The sequence below is a fragment of the Drosophila ficusphila genome, unplaced genomic scaffold (assembly GCF_018152265.1).
Source record: "Drosophila ficusphila isolate 14025-0441.05 unplaced genomic scaffold, ASM1815226v1 contig_791, whole genome shotgun sequence".
Classification (NCBI taxonomy): Eukaryota; Metazoa; Arthropoda; class Insecta; order Diptera; family Drosophilidae; genus Drosophila; species Drosophila ficusphila.
In genome coordinates, this window is record NW_025064737.1 from 14,946,251 (window position 1) to 14,961,583 (window position 15,333).

A 15,333-nucleotide genomic window follows, 5' to 3' on the forward strand; every position below is an offset into this window, starting at 1 on the left:
TTCCTTAAACGCGAAAACAATATAAAACGACATATGGCCAACGTAATGGGTATAATTATCCCCCAAAATGGGAGCTGCCCACTTGCTGGTAACACAGCTGATAGAAAAGTAAAAAGCCGTTATAAACTTCATTTGAATTTATTATTTATTTATTTATTAATTTATTATTTATTTTTACTATTTATAAATCATCATTCATTCCAAATCCGTTCATTACTAGAAAACCTGGGTTCCCTCAACGACCTTTTCATTGTCATAGATCTCCTTGGCGTAGCACAAATTGGGATAATCAAAAGCGGCTCCATATCGGTTCTTGCACCCAGTGGTAGCCTTCTCTCCAGGAGTGTAAACCGGCTGGCCGGCAATGTTCGAGGTGGCAAAGTTGCAGGTGAGCACAAAGTGGTTGTAGAAGTCGCGAGAGAAGCGCACGGCGGCACAACCCACATGGGTGTTTTTCTCAGCCACGGCTATGGTGAACTTGGCCACTCCCTTATTGGGCAAGTCCTCGGGGAAGCTGGCCAAGATCTCGGGGGAGGCATTTAGGCGCTCAGCAAACCAGTTCTCAATCTGCTCCTTTACAATCTCGGCATCGGTGTACTCAGTCTCGGCTCCACTGTAACTAAATATAGCGTTGTTCTGGCCGGCGTAAGCAAATCTCTCCGTGCTGCGGCACTTGTCTGGCAAGGATTCACAAGTCTTCACGTTAAGAAGCGCCAGGTGGGAAAGCTCCTCGCACCAGGACATCTTAGCCATGCGGACAGCCTTGGGTAAGCCTTCGACTTTTCCTCCAGCCACATTGTTGCGCAGTTCGTTGAAAAGGGTGAGAATCAGTTTGTGATGAGGCTCGATCTTTATTTCTCGCACATCCTTGGGGCAGTTCTCACTGAAGTTCTAAAAATGCAATACGGCAATTGCAAACGATTTAAAATAAAGAATAATTCTTCCTTACTCCCTTGTTGTTGCAGGCTATATGTTTGTCCAGGCAAGTTGGTAGAGCACAATAGTCCACGGCATAGGTAATCCCAACGACAGATAGAAGGATCACTTGAAATACTTTTGAGAAAGCCATGTTGCTTGTTCTTGGTTTCTATACTGCAACTGAGGGACCATAGACAGTGGGCCTGCTTTTATATGGTATTGCAGCAGGGTTAGACTGCATATTCCTGACCAGACATTCTCCAGAACTCAGCTGCATAAATATTGCGATATCGTACCATATACCATAGTAAACCAAATGCGATTGGATTACCTACTAAAAAAATCATAATCAACATATAAATAGGGGGGCTTTTAGCAGCCGTAGCTTTCGTATTAAGACATTAGCCGAGCTAGTCATGAAGACTGTGGTCCTGCCTTCCTCGTTGTTGAGTTTTTTACAGGCATTGGACTACTTGTGCATTTCCAAATTGTCTAGACAAACACACAAACATGTGATTTACGTTTTGCTTTCAGCAAAATAATATTTACAAGATGTAAAATTGTTTTTCATTTGATTATTTATTTTTCATAGGGTCAGTTTTAACAAATTTCTATGTATGTACACCTAATCTAGACTTGCTTTTTAAAACACCACTAAAAATAAATACCTAAGTAGCTTAATTGATTATGAATATACTGTTGCCAAAGCACCCGAAACGGTTGTTATCCCCCAGTTAAAATGTAATACTGCAGATTAGCTTAGTCAAAATATTTTTTATTGATCGCTGCCCTACCGCAGCAGAAAGCGGTAGAGACGTCTGCCTGTCTCTACTAATCGTGGACACGACATTTTGCTTAAGCGGTGGTGGTGGCGGCGGCAGCAGCAGCGCTGGTGGCAGCGGCGGCCTCCTCCTTGAGACGATCCTTCTTGAGCGGACCCATGAAGGCCAGCTTGTCGGCAGGGGTCTGGAAGCGACCGTGACCCATCTTGGACGAGGTGTCGATGAACTTGAGCTTGATCTGCTCCAGGGCAGAGCGCTTGGTGTGCTTCAAGAGCGACTTGCGCAGGGTGATGATGCGCTTCTTGGACCCGATGCAGCAGCCCTTGATCATGACGAAGTCGTTGTTCACCTCACCGTAGTGGGGGAAGCCACCCATGGGGGTGATGCTCTTGTCGGTCAGATCGTACTCGGTGGAGGCGTTGTTCTTGATAACCTGTAAGCGAAAATAATTCAGTTAGTCTTTTGATATCTCAGCAGAAACATTTTTCATTCAATCTTATTTGGGTGAGAATCTGCAATCAGTCCTATCATTATAAATATCACGGTTCATCAAGCTTTTTTAGTTTCGATGTCGTTGTTTTATGGTTGTTTATCATCAGTGCAAAAGATTTCCCCAGCCTCATAGGATTAATGTAAAGGATTCACGGCTACTACAAATGCTTACCTTGCCGTCCTTGGTGTGGATGCCAGCACCGATGCGGTAGATCTTCTTGTTGATCTCGGTACGGTGGTGGTAACCCTTCTGACCAGCACGTGCCACGGTGGTGGACACACGCGACGGATGCCAGGCTCCAATACAGGCCACCTTGCGCAGACCCTTGTGCGTCTTGCGGGGCAGCTTCTTGGTGTGCCAACGCGAGGTGACACCCTTGAAACCCTTACCCTTGGTCACGCCGACGCAGTCGATCATCTCGTCCTGGCCGAACACGTTGCTGACCTGGATGGGCTTCTCCAAGTGCTCACGAGCCCACTTGACCTTGTCCTCGATGGAGCCACCGTTCAGCTGGATCTCCATGACATGAGCCTTCTTTTGGCGCTGCTTGATCAAGCGGATCTAAAAGGAAGACAACAAAGGACTTCAGTTAGTTTCATCCACAGGCTGTTTTGGTTGTGGGACTGTGCGTGATATGGTTTAACCGCGCTATCATCGCCTAAGCGGCTCCGCACCGTTACTGGAATATATCAAGCTCCGCCACCCGAGGGGCAGTTTGCTCTGCGACGTTGCATCCCTAAACTGTGTATTGAAAAACACAGCGCGAATGCTTTTTAGGCCAGGCGCACCAAAAGCACCGAGTCCGAAGACCCAGCACCAATGGCGCAACAAGGCCAAGGACGTCGAGAATATGGAATACAATGCAATAGAATTGAAATATATATTTACCTGCGAGTGGGCAATCACACGGATCACCTTGCAGTAACGCAGCATCTTGCGGAAGTCATTCTCGATGCTCTTCTTGCCAAGATCATCGGTCCACTTCTTGCTGGCCTTGGTGAAGGCCTTCTTCTTGCTCTTGTACCTAATGGACGATGATGGTCAAGTTGAAGATGCAGTGGTCAGAAACGACATGAGCCTCGGGATGCAATCCATTGGGGTGTGTTTCAACAACTCCAACTTCTTAGCCGCGCTGTTCTCTTTTTTTCTTATGTGGGGGCGAGAAAGAACAGGAAGTGCACCTCATCGCAAACTAATGGCGAGCGGAGATGCAGTCTTCCATGTCGTGCTCACTCGTCAAGTAATTTCAGTTAACCAAGGCAATAAGCCAAAGACCAAAAACTTGACAGCTCACACAACTTTCAGCGATTTGAAAAGCTCTCTCAGCAAGCTGATCGAAGAACTTTATGATTGCATTTTAAATTTAGTAAAGTGGGTCTTTAATTCGCATGGACATCGTAAAGGGCAACACACACAAATTCATGAGTTGGTTATTATACTTTATAAAAGTCTTTTAAGAGTTATCTGAATTGAATAAATCCGTAAATGTCGAAAAAAAAAAAGGCAAATTAACTATATATAACATTTAAGCTATAAAATCAACAGTTTTCTACGAGGCCGATCAGAAGGAAGGCAGCAGATGGTAAAAGGCTTCTCAACAGTATATTGCTCATTCAGATACCATCGTATCATCATTCAGACGCTAGTAGAAAACCACGTGGTTTGTGTGCGTGTACCCAGTACAAACAAAATGGCGACCGGGGAGGAAGAAAAGGCTACACGTGGTCCTTAATACATACCAGTTCTTGTAGAAGCGACGACGGCACTCCTCGGACAAGTGCTGGGCCCAAACATTGACCAGAGCACGCAGACCGAAGGGAGTCTCGATGTAGCCGACGGCACCGACCACAATCATGGGCGGGGTCTCCAAAACGGTGACGGCCTCGACAACTTCCTTCTTGTTGATCTCTGCAAGGCAAGAAAACAAGCTATTAAACACATGTCAAAGAACTCTACAAGAATAAGCCATTAAATGGGCTTAATCAGTCCGCCCTAGTTGAGATAATCACGGTTAATCAGTTGTGTTCTAACCATAAATCTTCTAGTTTACTCATCATGGAAGGGTAATTTCGGATGTATTTCGAAGGATACCGGTACTTACTGGATCCAGGACGATCGGCCTCGCGCACAATGTGCGTCATACCGGCCTTGTAGCCGATGAAACAGGTCAAATGGACGGGCTTGCTGGCATCGTCCTTGGGGAAAGCCTTAACCTTTCCGCGGTGGCGCGCTGAGCGCTTCTTGGGGTAGAAGGCCATGGAACCATGGCGAGGCGCCGAGAACTTACGATGAGACTGTAAAATAGGTGGTGAAAAACCATCAGCAACTATTGCATTTTACTTTGAGGTTATGTGAACACGTGGACGTTGCACCCGTAAAATTATAGGTTTCAAAACTATTTGGCGTTTGCTTAAAAGCCATCGAGGTAAAATTGCGCTTTAGCGGCTTTTGCTAAAAATGGTCTAGGAATTTTGTTTTTTTTTTAATGGATACCTTGGGGCCTAAACATTAATAAAAAAGTGGCGGAAAGCTTGATTTCTAAGTATTTATTTGTAAAAATAGCAAAAAAGCAACTGGCCATAGCTTTTCTGGGTATTCACTCAGTACTATAAAATCACTCTGAGTCATTTCGCAACCTTTACAGCGTTCAGTAGTAAAATTGGCAGTGCCTGACATGGTAAAATTGTTAAATTTCTTTTGTTTTTAAATTTTCACACAATTGCAGCACTCTTCATCCACAACACATTCTCAACGGTAAAGTTTTTCGCTAGAAAAACATGGCAATGTTCTAAAACCGGTTGCCTCGCGGCAGTAATAATTGCAATTTTAACACATAAATAATTAAAATTTAAGCTTTCCGCCACTTTTTTATTAATGTTTAGGCCCCAAGGTATCCATTAAAAAAAAAAAAAAAATTCCTAGACCATTTTTAGCAAAAGCCGCTAAAGCGCAATTTTACCGCCATCGATTGCTGGTTATCAAAACCCTTTCACCGAATTTTTACTTTACTTTCACAATATCCAACTAAAATATTCACTTGGTTTATTTTGTCGAAAGATAAAAACTTACCATGTCTGTTCTCTTCAGACGATGAAAAAGAAAAGAAGGGAAGAGCTGGCCGGCAAAGGGAAGTTGGCTGCGATTAGCCGACAGTGTGGCCGCAGCCTAGAAATGCACTATTTAATAATCTGGTAAAGACTTATCGGAGTCATACACCTAGTATGAAAACTTGACGTCAGGAAGAAGCTCTCCAGCCCTGGCCTGATAACGTAAGTAATATCCTAAGACACGATTAGTATTAAAAATAGCCTGTAGGCGATTGTTTTTTGTTTTCATGTTGATTACATGGCTAAATCGAAATAAAATAAAAAAAATTACTAACAGGCTACCAACGACTATTTGACAACATATGTAAAATAGCTAATAACCGTAGCTCAGTCTTGAACCTTCTACATCAGATATTTTTTGCTCACCCACTGCGCGGTCACACTCGCGTGGCATTTTGGCGCATTTTGTGGTGGTGTTTGTGCCGAAAAATAATAGCAACAAAATTCGCAATGTCGACGCTGGAGCTGTGCGAGAAATTCTTTGGGACGCGGGATGTGTACCAGCTAATGGGCCTTGAAAAAACCGCCGCTGAGAAGCAGGTAAAGAAGGCATACCACAAGCTCTCCCTGCTCGTCCATCCGGACCGAGTGCCCGAGGAGCAGAAAGAGGAGTCCACTGAAAAGTTCAAGGTGCTGTCGAAGCTCTACCAGGTGCTGACGGACTCCCAAAAACGGGCGCTATACGACGAACAGGGCTTGATAGACGACGACGATGAGGCCGAGTCTAAGCTCTCGTCGTGGTTGGACCTCTGGAGCAAGATATTCAAACCCATCTCCGAGGAGGACATCAACAACTACGAAAAGGAGTACGTGGACTCGGACTTGGAGCGCACGGACATAAAGAAGGCGTATCTTGGTGGCAAGGGGTGCATCAACTATTTGATGAACCATGTGCCCTTCATGAAGGTGGAGGATGAGCCACGCATCCAAAAGATTGTCCAAGACATGATTGCCAGCGGCGAGGTGCCCGAGTACAAGATCTTCACCGAGGAGCCGGCTGCTAAGCGTAAAAAGCGCCATCAGAAGTATGCCCGTGAATTCAAAGAGGCCAAGGTTATTAAGGAGAGACTCAAGCGCCGGCAAAAGGAGAAGGACGACCAGGATCTGGCCGACAACGGCGGCGATCTACAGCAAATGATTCTGGCGCGTCGCAATCAGCGGGAGTCTAACTTTGGCTCCCTAATGGACCGTCTGATGGAGAAGTACGGCAACGAGGACGACTCCGATACCGTCGACTTCAGCGCCTTTGAGAAGAAGAAAAAGAAGTCGAAGAAACCCGCCAAACAGGATCCAAAACCGAAGCTTAATGGAGTCAAGACTGGTCGGGTGGAAAAGACCAAGAATTAGGGTCAACTACCACTCCTTAACTTATATATTTCTAAATCTAAAGTAGAGAATAGTATTAGTTACCCGTATGTATTTATCCATGTACGTTTATTTCACAACTTTTTAAAATGAAATATAACTTTATGTTTCGTTTGAACTGTCCAAAAGGTGTAAAACGAGCAGCAAATAGCTTTCTTTTGTTTCCAAAGTGCTTTTACACTTTCTTGGTTCGCAAGCAAATCAAATCAAATAAAAATAAACTTATGTTGTTACCGCTCAATTTTTAAAATTTTTTATTTTAGACAATTTCAGCATTTTCTCTTGGGAGCTAAGTGGTTCTAAATTATTTAAAAAAAAAAATAATGGGTTTGCAATCTAAAATTTTAAAATATTTTTTTTTATATTTTTATTTTATCTACACTAAAATATATTAATAATTAAAAAAAATTAAGCTTTTTTTGAGTTTTAACAATGTTATTTTGGACGAACCGACTTTATTTTGTGACGTCATCATAATAGTCACCTAGCTTTCCGGCTATCGTGCTGTTATTGCATCTGGTCACACTAATCGTATGCTAAATATAAATTTAATAAACATTGCGCACTTTCTTCTCAAAATATGAGATGTGCCGTGCCCAATTGCAGGAATGCTTTTGTGAGCAGATCCAAAAGGGATCCGGATCAGCAGCAGCAGATTGGGTTCTTCCGGTTTCCCAAGTGCCCGGAAACATTCAAAAGGTGGCTCACATTTTGCGGCTTTACCGAGAACTCTTTGAAATGGAAGAATCCCTGCATTTGCATCGAACATTTCAAGGACGAGGACATTGAGGGATCTTTAAAGTTCGAAATGGGTAAGTTCAATCTGTAGGGCATTGAAAATAAACAACTTAATTTACATATTTAATACAGGTCTGGCCAAAAAGCGTACTTTGCGACCGGGTGCCGTTCCCTGCATAGACAAAAACCAAGAAAGTCCATCGGAACGAGCCCTCAGTGAAAGAACACAGCGCCGCAGAAACCAGCAACTGGTGGCACAGCTTCTGGCGGAAGAAGAAGAAAAATCTGTTGTTCCATCGGCGTCTACTTTAGTCAGTTCAGAACAGGAAGAGGTTGATTTGTCAGAGACTGTAACCATGCAATATGATCCACTTATCGAAGGCGATAGGTCGGAAAGGCTAGCGAAGTGTCGAATATGCTACCAGGACTTTACCGTAGACGAAAGGGCAAAGGATCTCTTCGATCAGGCAAACAGTATTCTGCTCTTTCACATCGAAGTTATAAGCGGTGTTTGGGTGTGTATATTACTCTTTCCAGATTGAGCAAATAATAAAAAAATCCCAAAACTATTTCAGATCAGCCCCAAATCAGACGAACCTCAACTTATGTGTCCTGCTTGTCTTTTGTCCTTGGATCAGGCCATTAATTTCCGGGAGTTGTGCATTAGTACGGAGCTTAAAATTAACCAGGCTCAGCCTCCGTGTGAAAGTGAATTAGCAAAATCCGAATACGAGATTTTGAAGGAAAACTCTACACCATCAGATGCGGAACTGATCTCGGATTCAGAATACGCCCATCTCGAAGAGATTGAAGATGCAGAAAATGATGCAGGACCTGTGGACGATGCGGCCACCTCAGACGACCAGTTAAGTCAAGAGCTAGAAATAGATTCCCCCGAACCCGCCACCCAGGATCCACTCAGTGTGGCTTTGGGAGCCAAGATCTTTAAAGAACTGATATCACAATATACAGGACATGAACGAAATATACCTGAAAAGGAGACACCTGTTGAACAGAAACCCAAGACCAAGAAAACATCCGTTTCCGAGCAACGGAAAAAACGAAGGGCCAATCCAAAGACCAAAGAAGAGAGGAACCTCATACGACGGGCTCAGCTGCGAGCAAAGCCCCCAAACTTTGTGTGCGACCAGTGCGGCCAGGCGTTCCGAATGTCCCACAACCTGCGGATGCACATGCTCCGGCACAGTCGCACCAAGAACTACCAATGCAGCGAGTGCCCGAAGACCTTTTACGATGCCTACATGCGCAATATCCACATACGCATTCGCCACCGTGGAGAATCGCCCTTCGCCTGCCGTTTCTGCAGCGAAACGTTTGCCTACGCGGGAGCTCGCCAAAAGCACGAAAGGTGGGTGGTAAATATATTTTATATAATCAGCTCCTAAATGTGTAATATCTATCCTTGCTGCCAGTGAGGTACATAACGCAGCTCCCCGTCTCATCGTAAAGCGAATCAATCCAAAGCCCATGGCCAAGCCACGGGAGGATGTGCGCTATCAGTGCAAGCTGTGCCACAAACATTACGCTTCCAAGTACGCGCTGGGCTGGCACATCAAGGCGCACACCGATGCAAATGCCTTTAAGTGCCAGCAGTGCAGCAAGAGCTACTCGGACCCCAACAAGCTCAAACGCCACGAGATGACTCACGAAAAGAGGCCGCTGCAGTGCGACGTCTGCTTGAAGGGATTTTACCAGCGTGCGCGACTGCGGGAACACGAGCTCATCCACACTGGAGAGCGTCCTTATTGGTAAGTTAAATACCCATTATCTAAACGTACAACTGACAATCTGAGTTACTCATGGCCCTTTTAGGTGTGAGGTCTGCAATGTCCACTTCCGCTACAAGTACAACATGAAGACGCATGCGAACACTAAAATGCACCAGGAGAACGTTCGTAAAACGGGTGCAAAACAAGTTGTTGAAGACGAATGAAGCCAGAGTCTGTTTTTAACCACAGTTGTTTTATGTATTTACTGCGGAAGGCTGCACTGATTTTGATTTACGTTTCTTTTTACGTTCATTTTCGATGTGGCTGGAAGAGTTTATGTGTTGCGTGAAGTTACCAGCTCGCAGAAACCATAGATCGCATACTTCGCAGCTGAAGGGAATAATCAAGTTAGCTGGGAAAAACAGTAATGACTATAGAAACTCACTGGAAAGTGCGCTCGCCCTTTTTGATGATCTCCCACTTGGACTGCGGCGCTCGTCCCTTTTTGCAGGCCTCCCTGTGTGAAACGGAAAACAATTTAAATGGAGCAATATAAAAAACTATGCAGATTCCTACCTTTCATGCCTAACGCGAGAGCTATTCGTACTGTATTCCAGACCGCAAAAAGTGCAGGCATAGGGACCCTCTGTGTGTTTCAACTGGTGGCGTCGAAGTAAATGGAGAGTGTAGCATTTCTGGTGGCACTGCTCGCATTCGAAGGGCTTAGTGCCGGTATGTCGCAGCAGGTGAACATTGAGATTGCTGGTGTCCTTGAATTGTCGGCCACAGTGCTCGCAAATACACGGCTTGGCATTCTGCCCATTTCGGTCTACAATTCGCTTCGGTTGCTTGTCGTCGATAACTTTCACATGGATTAGCTTTCTGCCCATCCGCATTGTATGCTTGGATTTGATTTTCACTTTTGCCGGTTCCGGTTTGGCAGTGTCAGTGGCCACTATTTCAGTCTGTTCTTCTCCATAGTCCTCAGGCAGGGGCACAAATTGCTCGGAGTATCCCGGGGTATCCCCAAAACTGGCTTCCTTAAGCTGATCCCCTGAATAAGACACCGTTTCCTGCTCCATATGCACCTCAGTGGGTTCCAATTTAATTTCGCTGGCTGCCATTAGTTCATCGATGCCCAGGGGATCCGGAGCAGTCGATTGCTGGACGGGAAGCTGAAGCGCCACAGCCGCAGGAGCCTCGCCAAGATTCATTCTGCTCCGCCGCCTGGTGAGATACTTTTCGATTTTTGCACATCGTCGACGGAATTTTTGGACCTGTCTAAGCAGCGCCTGACAACCAGGACACATATGGGTAGGCAAGTCCTGGGCATCCTGCAGCTGCAAGTTGGTAAACAATTCTTTAGTCCAGAAGTGAAACTCATCGAAAATTTACTTTCGATCTAACCCAGCAGTTTGTTATGGAGCGCACGCACTGTAGAAGTTTTCGGCCTTCGGGCGCAAAGATCTGAAGGCATTGATCAGCCACAATGGTTTTACCACATGTGCGACAGAACGCCTTCATTTTGCCCAATTTAATTCCAATTATTTAAATTTATTTGTTTGACATGCAAAAAATATGTGTTCGGAAGCCAGAATAATACCATATGGCTGGAAATATAACAGCATTTTCTTTTTGGTCACGACTGGTCTTATTGCTGTGTGCGAATGATATCGTAGGTATGGTAAAAATTGCCAATCTATTGGCCCTATACTAGTTGACGTTTTCTTTTTAATTTATCTTCGGGGTTAAGATAAATTAAATTTTTTACCTGCAATCTAGATACAAATTATGGCGGTAAACATAACCGTCCATTGCTTTTCATTTTCTTTCTATTTGTTAGAAACATAATTTTAGTATTTTTCTCACATGAACTATCGATAGGCAGGCGTGCAGCCTTAAGCGATGGTTGGTAACTCTGGCCGTTTCCGCCCTCCATCTTTCTGCATTGACTTTTCACGATGGTGAGTTCGTTGCTACCGATTTCAGCGAAAATAATAGTTTTTTACTGTGAAAGTGACCTGAAAATGAGAGCAAATCATGACTAAAGTGATGCCGTAGGGCTGCAGCATGAAATCAACACCTCCGTTGGGTGGGAAAATGTGAAAAAATGGACTAAAAACAAAAGCATGATTTAACCTCGAAAGCGGCTAGCTCCAGGTGTTTGCTTTTGGTCAATGAAGATTTTTGATATTAGTATTACCCCACAATTAACAAGAGGTATCTTATTTTATAGCCGCCTAAGAAGGACGCAAAGTCTTCGGCTAAGCAGCCGCAAAAGACACAGAAGAAGAAGGAGGGATCCGGCGGCGGCAAGGCCAAGAAGAAGAAGTGGTCCAAGGGAAAAGTCAGGGACAAGCTGAACAACCAGGTGCTGTTCGATAAGGCCACCTACGAGAAGCTGTACAAGGAAGTGCCCGCCTACAAGCTGATTACCCCCTCGGTGGTTTCTGAGCGTCTGAAGATCCGTGGATCCCTGGCCAAGCGTGCTCTGATTGAGCTGCGCGAGAAGGGTAAGTAATTGCACTTAGATTCGTTATCAACAAATCCTAATTTTTCTCCTTACTTCCAGGTCTGATCAAGCAGGTCGTGCAGCATCATTCCCAGGTCATCTACACACGTGCCACCAAGGGTGATGAGGCGTAAATGTTTTACCTTTTACCCATTGCATCTCTGTAGCGCATTTGTTTTACAATTAAACGATGATTGTATTTCGAGAGCTACGATACCGCTGTGTGTGAAATGTTGAATAAACTTGCTTTCTTATATATGTAAGGGACATTTGCGTGATATTTTATTGTGTTTTTGACGAACTCGGAGTTTGCGACTGAGGAATTTCCTACTGATTGTGAACTATGTAGCTGTCGAAATAAAACATATTTCTACTGCTAGGTCAGTTCTTACTTTGGGTTTTGAAGAACTCTTGCATGATATTAATTCAAGTGCAACTAAGACCTACTTGATTGGGCTGCCGGCTAAAATAGATCCCGTTCTTGTTTTTCTAGCGGGATATGTTTCAACTCAAAAATTGTTTTATTTTTGGTACCAAAAATGGGGCATGCTTACAGTATGAATGTACCATAAAAATTTGGGAAGATAAACAGGCTAAAAAGATATACCATGATAAACATTGTTTACATTATTGCGAAAAAAAATTGTATTAGATATTTAAACAATGAAATTAAGAATGCAAATATTTGCGACAGAAAAAAAAACACATCCAACAGGAATTAGAATACTGCTTGTTCTTCCTTTAGTATTCACTACTATACTAGTAAATAATTTCTAGTATTATTATTATTAAAATTATTATTGTGTTAAAGTAGTATAATATAACTTTTAGTGGATTGTATTTTAGCTGCTAAATGTTTTTTCCTATTTTTTACAAAGAAAAAAAAATAGATATTATTTAAAAAAAAAACAAACAAGTTGACAACTTTCTCCCTAAAATTTTTTTTGATGTGGAGAAATACACAAACGTATATAAAGGAATTATTATTATTTATTTATTGAAAGAGTGTATTTAATCTGCAAAAGAACATACAATAGAGTAACAATAAAAATATTTCCTATTCGCCACCCGTTTGTTGGAAATTTAACCCAGTAAACATTCTTAATGATGTCCAATTAAATTGCCATTCACAGCGAAACGTTCCTTCTTTCGGCCGATATGTTTACGTGGTTACCTTTATTTTGATGACAACACGGCAGATTGGATTGGTGCTGGCAAAGACGGGAGTTCGGTTTTGGTATCTGGCAGACTGCAATAATGAATTAACGTAGAGTTAACTCGAATAACGACCAGCCCGCGCCGCACAACTGTGCACACAAGACGACCGCTGACTAGCAGGAAGAGTTTTTCGGCTGTGAGGTAATTCGGGAATCAAAAAGCTGCCGCCGACGCCGACGCACGCAGATAAAGATTCTCGAGCCACCGGTCACAGAACGAAGTGAGAATCAGCTGGAGCGGCTATAGCCCCCGATAATACCACGTATGCAAACAAAAGTGTTTTATCTGAGGGTTTTCAACGTTATTTATTTCCTGGTTTCCTTGCAAATCCATATCTTCGTCAAGATGATACCGCTGTCGCACAAGGACCGGAGCAGTTTGGGCTACCGGATCCGGGAAAAGCTCAACAGCTGGAAGCGACTGATCTTTTCCGACCGCAACTCCAGGAATCTGTTCCTCTTTCTCCTGCTTAACCTGAGTTTCGCCTTCGTGGAGCTCTTCTACGGCATTGTGACGAACAGTCTAGGTGGGTTCTTAGCCCCTAATTGCTTTTTATCTTATCCTGAGTTTATAACCCTCTTAATGGCTAATCCCCAGGCCTGATCTCCGACTCGTTCCACATGTTCTTCGATTGCACTGGCCTATTGGCGGGATTGGCCGCCTCTGTTATCACCAAGTGGAAGGCTAACGACAAGTATTCTTATGGTTATGTGCGAGCAGAAGTGCTAGCCGGGTTCGTAAACAGTCTGTTCCTGCTGTTCATCGCCTTCTTCATCCTGTCTGAGGGCGTGGAGCGACTGATTGAACCGCCGGAGGTCAAGCACGAGCGGCTGTTTGTGGTCTCCGTTCTGGGACTGCTGGTCAATCTAGTCGGAATTTACGCCTTTAATCACGGCGGACACGGGCACTCGCATGGAGGCGGTGGACACGGGCACTCTCACGGCGGAGGCCATGGACATGGACACTCGCACAGCCATGACGACTCCAGCAACCACAATCACCAGGCCATTACCTTGGACAACGGTAGCGTACAGCTTGAATTTTATACTGAATTCGGGAATATTTCGATGATAACTTTCTAATCATTTTAATCTTTCCGTTTCCAGGTCATGGACACTCGCACGACCACGACAGCCATGGCCACTCGCATGGAGACATGTCGGGCAGTAACTCGCAGATAATGCGCGGCGTTTTCCTTCACATCCTGGCCGATACACTGGGGTCGGTGGGCGTGATCATCTCGGCGGTGCTAATGCACATGTTCGGCTGGATGATTGCGGATCCAATCTGCTCCATCTTTATCGCCCTGCTGATTGCCCTCAGCGTTTTGGGTCTGATCAAGGAGTCAATAATGATCCTTATGCAGCGCCAGCCCACGAATCTGGATAGATCCCTGCCGCAGTGCTACCAGAAAGTCACGGGATTGGCTGGCGTCTATGCGGTACAGGAGCCGCACTTCTGGACCCTTTGCTCAGATGTGTACGTTGGAGCCCTCAAGCTCGAGGTGTCGAAGAACGTCGATCCGAAGTACGTTGTCACGCACACGCGGATGATCTTTGAGGCGGTTGGCGTGAAGCAGATCTACATACAGCTGGATTATGTTTGATTGAAATGGGATCGGCCCACCGGTGTCCTTGTACAATGATGTGTATATTTAACAACGCGAGTAGTGTGTTTGTGTGCAGTAGTGCGAACGAGCGTCGATGTTATCAAACATTATTTTAAAAATTTAGTTTCTTACGGCGCCACAATACCCCCATCACTTCCAAAAACAAAACCCTCCAAGAGCTAAGTAAAACAAAATATGTACTAGTAATTTTGCGAATTTTGTTAACTTATTAACGTTTGTATTTGTTGAAATGCGTTCAGCATTCATTCCATTCTATACAACTGAAAGCATAATTTAAAGTATGCAATAGTCGATATCGAGGAGCATTAGTGTAATTGTAAGCTAAGCTAATGAAATTGTGCAAGAGTAAATATATATATTTAAAGTTTTTTTAAATTCTGAATGAACAAATCCCGAAACATGCATACCTACAAGTAGAATATAATCTGACTGACATTTCCTCGGACATTCCGCTGTGCGGTGGAAGTGCACTAAAAAAATCGTTTTGGCCACAGTTTGACGCATCAAAATTATGAACGAAATAAAATTTAATTTGTTATTAGCATTTTTATACGTAAAGAGAATAGAAAGGAGTTTCAATTCCGGTTGGATGGGTGTTTGCAAGAATCATCTACGATTTTTTGGGGCTGCTTTAATCCTAAAAAGATGTACAAATTGGCAAATCAAATTTAGCAAACAATATAATCGATATTTATTATTTTCAAAGTTACTATGGTGCAATAAAGCGTTCCGTTTTACTGTTCTATAAACAATAAACAATAAGGAAAAAAGTTTTTATCAACAAAAGTAACGCCATATAAATTTCATTTCATTTTGCAAACTTGTTTTAAAAAGCCTCAA

The 15,333-nt window shown here is 43.7% G+C and overlaps 7 protein-coding genes and 2 non-coding genes across 11 annotated transcripts; 4 read left to right on the forward strand and 5 right to left on the reverse strand.

The window, feature by feature from the left end:
- Positions 1–127: 127 nt before the first annotated feature.
- LOC108087089 (antigen 5 like allergen Cul n 1) lies at positions 128–1,084 on the reverse strand. The gene is made up of 2 exons (XM_017184271.2): positions 950–1,084; positions 128–891 (listed from the first exon to the last, which is right to left on the reverse strand). The coding sequence occupies exons 1-2, from the start codon at positions 1,067–1,069 to the stop codon at positions 217–219; spliced, it is 795 nt and encodes a 264-aa protein (XP_017039760.1). The 5' UTR covers positions 1,070–1,084; the 3' UTR covers positions 128–216.
- Positions 1,085–1,672: 588 nt separating this feature from the next.
- On the reverse strand, positions 1,673–5,351 carry LOC108087315 (60S ribosomal protein L3). Of its 2 annotated transcripts, XM_017184640.2 has the most exons (6): positions 5,263–5,287; positions 4,295–4,487; positions 3,933–4,101; positions 3,082–3,217; positions 2,365–2,754; positions 1,673–2,133 (listed from the first exon to the last, which is right to left on the reverse strand). In XM_017184640.2, the coding sequence occupies exons 1-6, from the start codon at positions 5,263–5,265 to the stop codon at positions 1,774–1,776; spliced, it is 1,251 nt and encodes a 416-aa protein (XP_017040129.1). In that variant the 5' UTR covers positions 5,266–5,287; the 3' UTR covers positions 1,673–1,773. The 2 variants fall into 2 exon arrangements, with proteins under 2 accessions (XP_017040129.1, XP_017040130.1); XM_017184641.2 differs by lacking the exons at positions 1,673–2,133; positions 2,365–2,754; positions 3,082–3,217 and adding an exon at positions 3,259–3,535 and having other exon boundaries at positions 5,263–5,351.
- LOC122320802 lies at positions 3,751–3,831 on the reverse strand. The gene has a single exon (XR_006245845.1). It is a non-coding gene; the product is annotated as a small nucleolar RNA U83 (small nucleolar RNA).
- Positions 4,172–4,250, reverse strand: LOC122320801. Its single transcript, XR_006245844.1, has one exon. It is a non-coding gene; the product is annotated as a small nucleolar RNA U43 (small nucleolar RNA).
- Positions 5,352–5,632: 281 nt separating the features above from the next.
- Positions 5,633–6,906, forward strand: LOC108087384 (J domain-containing protein CG6693). The gene has a single exon (XM_017184727.2). The coding sequence runs from the start codon at positions 5,751–5,753 to the stop codon at positions 6,645–6,647; it is 897 nt and encodes a 298-aa protein (XP_017040216.1). The 5' UTR covers positions 5,633–5,750; the 3' UTR covers positions 6,648–6,906.
- A 286-nt stretch (positions 6,907–7,192) lies between these two features.
- Positions 7,193–9,381, forward strand: LOC108087305 (zinc finger protein 439). The gene is made up of 5 exons (XM_017184624.1): positions 7,193–7,477; positions 7,536–7,918; positions 7,979–8,772; positions 8,837–9,172; positions 9,237–9,381. Exons 1-5 carry the CDS (start codon positions 7,246–7,248, stop codon positions 9,355–9,357), a joined length of 1,866 nt encoding a protein of 621 aa, XP_017040113.1. The 5' UTR covers positions 7,193–7,245; the 3' UTR covers positions 9,358–9,381.
- Positions 9,366–10,777, reverse strand: LOC108087307 (zinc finger protein 2). Its single transcript, XM_017184625.1, has 4 exons — positions 10,541–10,777; positions 9,710–10,473; positions 9,579–9,650; positions 9,366–9,523 (listed from the first exon to the last, which is right to left on the reverse strand). The coding sequence occupies exons 1-4, from the start codon at positions 10,655–10,657 to the stop codon at positions 9,388–9,390; spliced, it is 1,089 nt and encodes a 362-aa protein (XP_017040114.1). The 5' UTR covers positions 10,658–10,777; the 3' UTR covers positions 9,366–9,387.
- A 231-nt stretch (positions 10,778–11,008) lies between these two features.
- Positions 11,009–11,912, forward strand: LOC108087308 (40S ribosomal protein S25). Its single transcript, XM_017184626.1, has 3 exons — positions 11,009–11,097; positions 11,370–11,646; positions 11,706–11,912. The coding sequence occupies exons 1-3, from the start codon at positions 11,095–11,097 to the stop codon at positions 11,777–11,779; spliced, it is 354 nt and encodes a 117-aa protein (XP_017040115.1). The 5' UTR covers positions 11,009–11,094; the 3' UTR covers positions 11,780–11,912.
- Positions 11,913–12,799: 887 nt separating this feature from the next.
- Positions 12,800–15,056, forward strand: LOC108087202 (zinc transporter 7). Of its 2 annotated transcripts, none has more exons than XM_017184468.2 (4): positions 12,800–13,083; positions 13,209–13,389; positions 13,461–13,886; positions 13,970–15,056. In XM_017184468.2, the coding sequence occupies exons 2-4, from the start codon at positions 13,209–13,211 to the stop codon at positions 14,467–14,469; spliced, it is 1,107 nt and encodes a 368-aa protein (XP_017039957.1). In that variant the 5' UTR covers positions 12,800–13,083; the 3' UTR covers positions 14,470–15,056. The 2 variants fall into 2 exon arrangements, with proteins under 2 accessions (XP_017039957.1, XP_017039956.1); XM_017184467.2 differs by having other exon boundaries at positions 12,802–13,125.
- The last annotated feature ends 277 nt before the right edge of the window (positions 15,057–15,333 follow it).

What these genes read in the sequence shown, in the direction of transcription:
- LOC108087384 (XM_017184727.2), top strand. Translation starts at nt 5,751, where the DNA reads ATGTCGACGCTGGAGCTGTGCGAGAAATTCTTTGGGACGCGGGATGTG.
- LOC108087089 (XM_017184271.2), bottom strand. Translation starts at nt 1,069, where the DNA reads ATGGCTTTCTCAAAAGTATTTCAAGTGATCCTTCTATCTGTCGTTGGG. An exon ending in TAGCCTGCAACAACAAGGGA is followed by an intron (nt 892 to 949) that starts GTAAGGAAGAAT and finishes TTGCATTTTTAG; the next exon opens with AACTTCAGTGAGAACTGCCC.
- LOC108087305 (XM_017184624.1), top strand. Translation starts at nt 7,246, where the DNA reads ATGAGATGTGCCGTGCCCAATTGCAGGAATGCTTTTGTGAGCAGATCC. An exon ending in ATCTTTAAAGTTCGAAATGG is followed by an intron (nt 7,478 to 7,535) that starts GTAAGTTCAATC and finishes TATTTAATACAG; the next exon opens with GTCTGGCCAAAAAGCGTACT. An exon ending in AAGTTATAAGCGGTGTTTGG is followed by an intron (nt 7,919 to 7,978) that starts GTGTGTATATTA and finishes AAACTATTTCAG; the next exon opens with ATCAGCCCCAAATCAGACGA.
- LOC108087307 (XM_017184625.1), bottom strand. Translation starts at nt 10,657, where the DNA reads ATGAAGGCGTTCTGTCGCACATGTGGTAAAACCATTGTGGCTGATCAA. An exon ending in GCTCCATAACAAACTGCTGG is followed by an intron (nt 10,474 to 10,540) that starts GTTAGATCGAAA and finishes ACCAACTTGCAG; the next exon opens with CTGCAGGATGCCCAGGACTT. An exon ending in AAGGGCGAGCGCACTTTCCA is followed by an intron (nt 9,524 to 9,578) that starts GTGAGTTTCTAT and finishes TATTCCCTTCAG; the next exon opens with CTGCGAAGTATGCGATCTAT.
- LOC108087315 (XM_017184640.2), bottom strand. An exon ending in CGTCGCTTCTACAAGAACTG is followed by an intron (nt 3,218 to 3,932) that starts GTATGTATTAAG and finishes ATCGTCCATTAG; the next exon opens with GTACAAGAGCAAGAAGAAGG. An exon ending in GTGTGATTGCCCACTCGCAG is followed by an intron (nt 2,755 to 3,081) that starts GTAAATATATAT and finishes TCTTCCTTTTAG; the next exon opens with ATCCGCTTGATCAAGCAGCG.
- LOC108087308 (XM_017184626.1), top strand. An exon ending in GATTGAGCTGCGCGAGAAGG is followed by an intron (nt 11,647 to 11,705) that starts GTAAGTAATTGC and finishes CCTTACTTCCAG; the next exon opens with GTCTGATCAAGCAGGTCGTG.
- LOC108087202 (XM_017184468.2), top strand. Translation starts at nt 13,209, where the DNA reads ATGATACCGCTGTCGCACAAGGACCGGAGCAGTTTGGGCTACCGGATC. An exon ending in CATTGTGACGAACAGTCTAG is followed by an intron (nt 13,390 to 13,460) that starts GTGGGTTCTTAG and finishes GCTAATCCCCAG; the next exon opens with GCCTGATCTCCGACTCGTTC. An exon ending in GGCCATTACCTTGGACAACG is followed by an intron (nt 13,887 to 13,969) that starts GTAGCGTACAGC and finishes TTCCGTTTCCAG; the next exon opens with GTCATGGACACTCGCACGAC.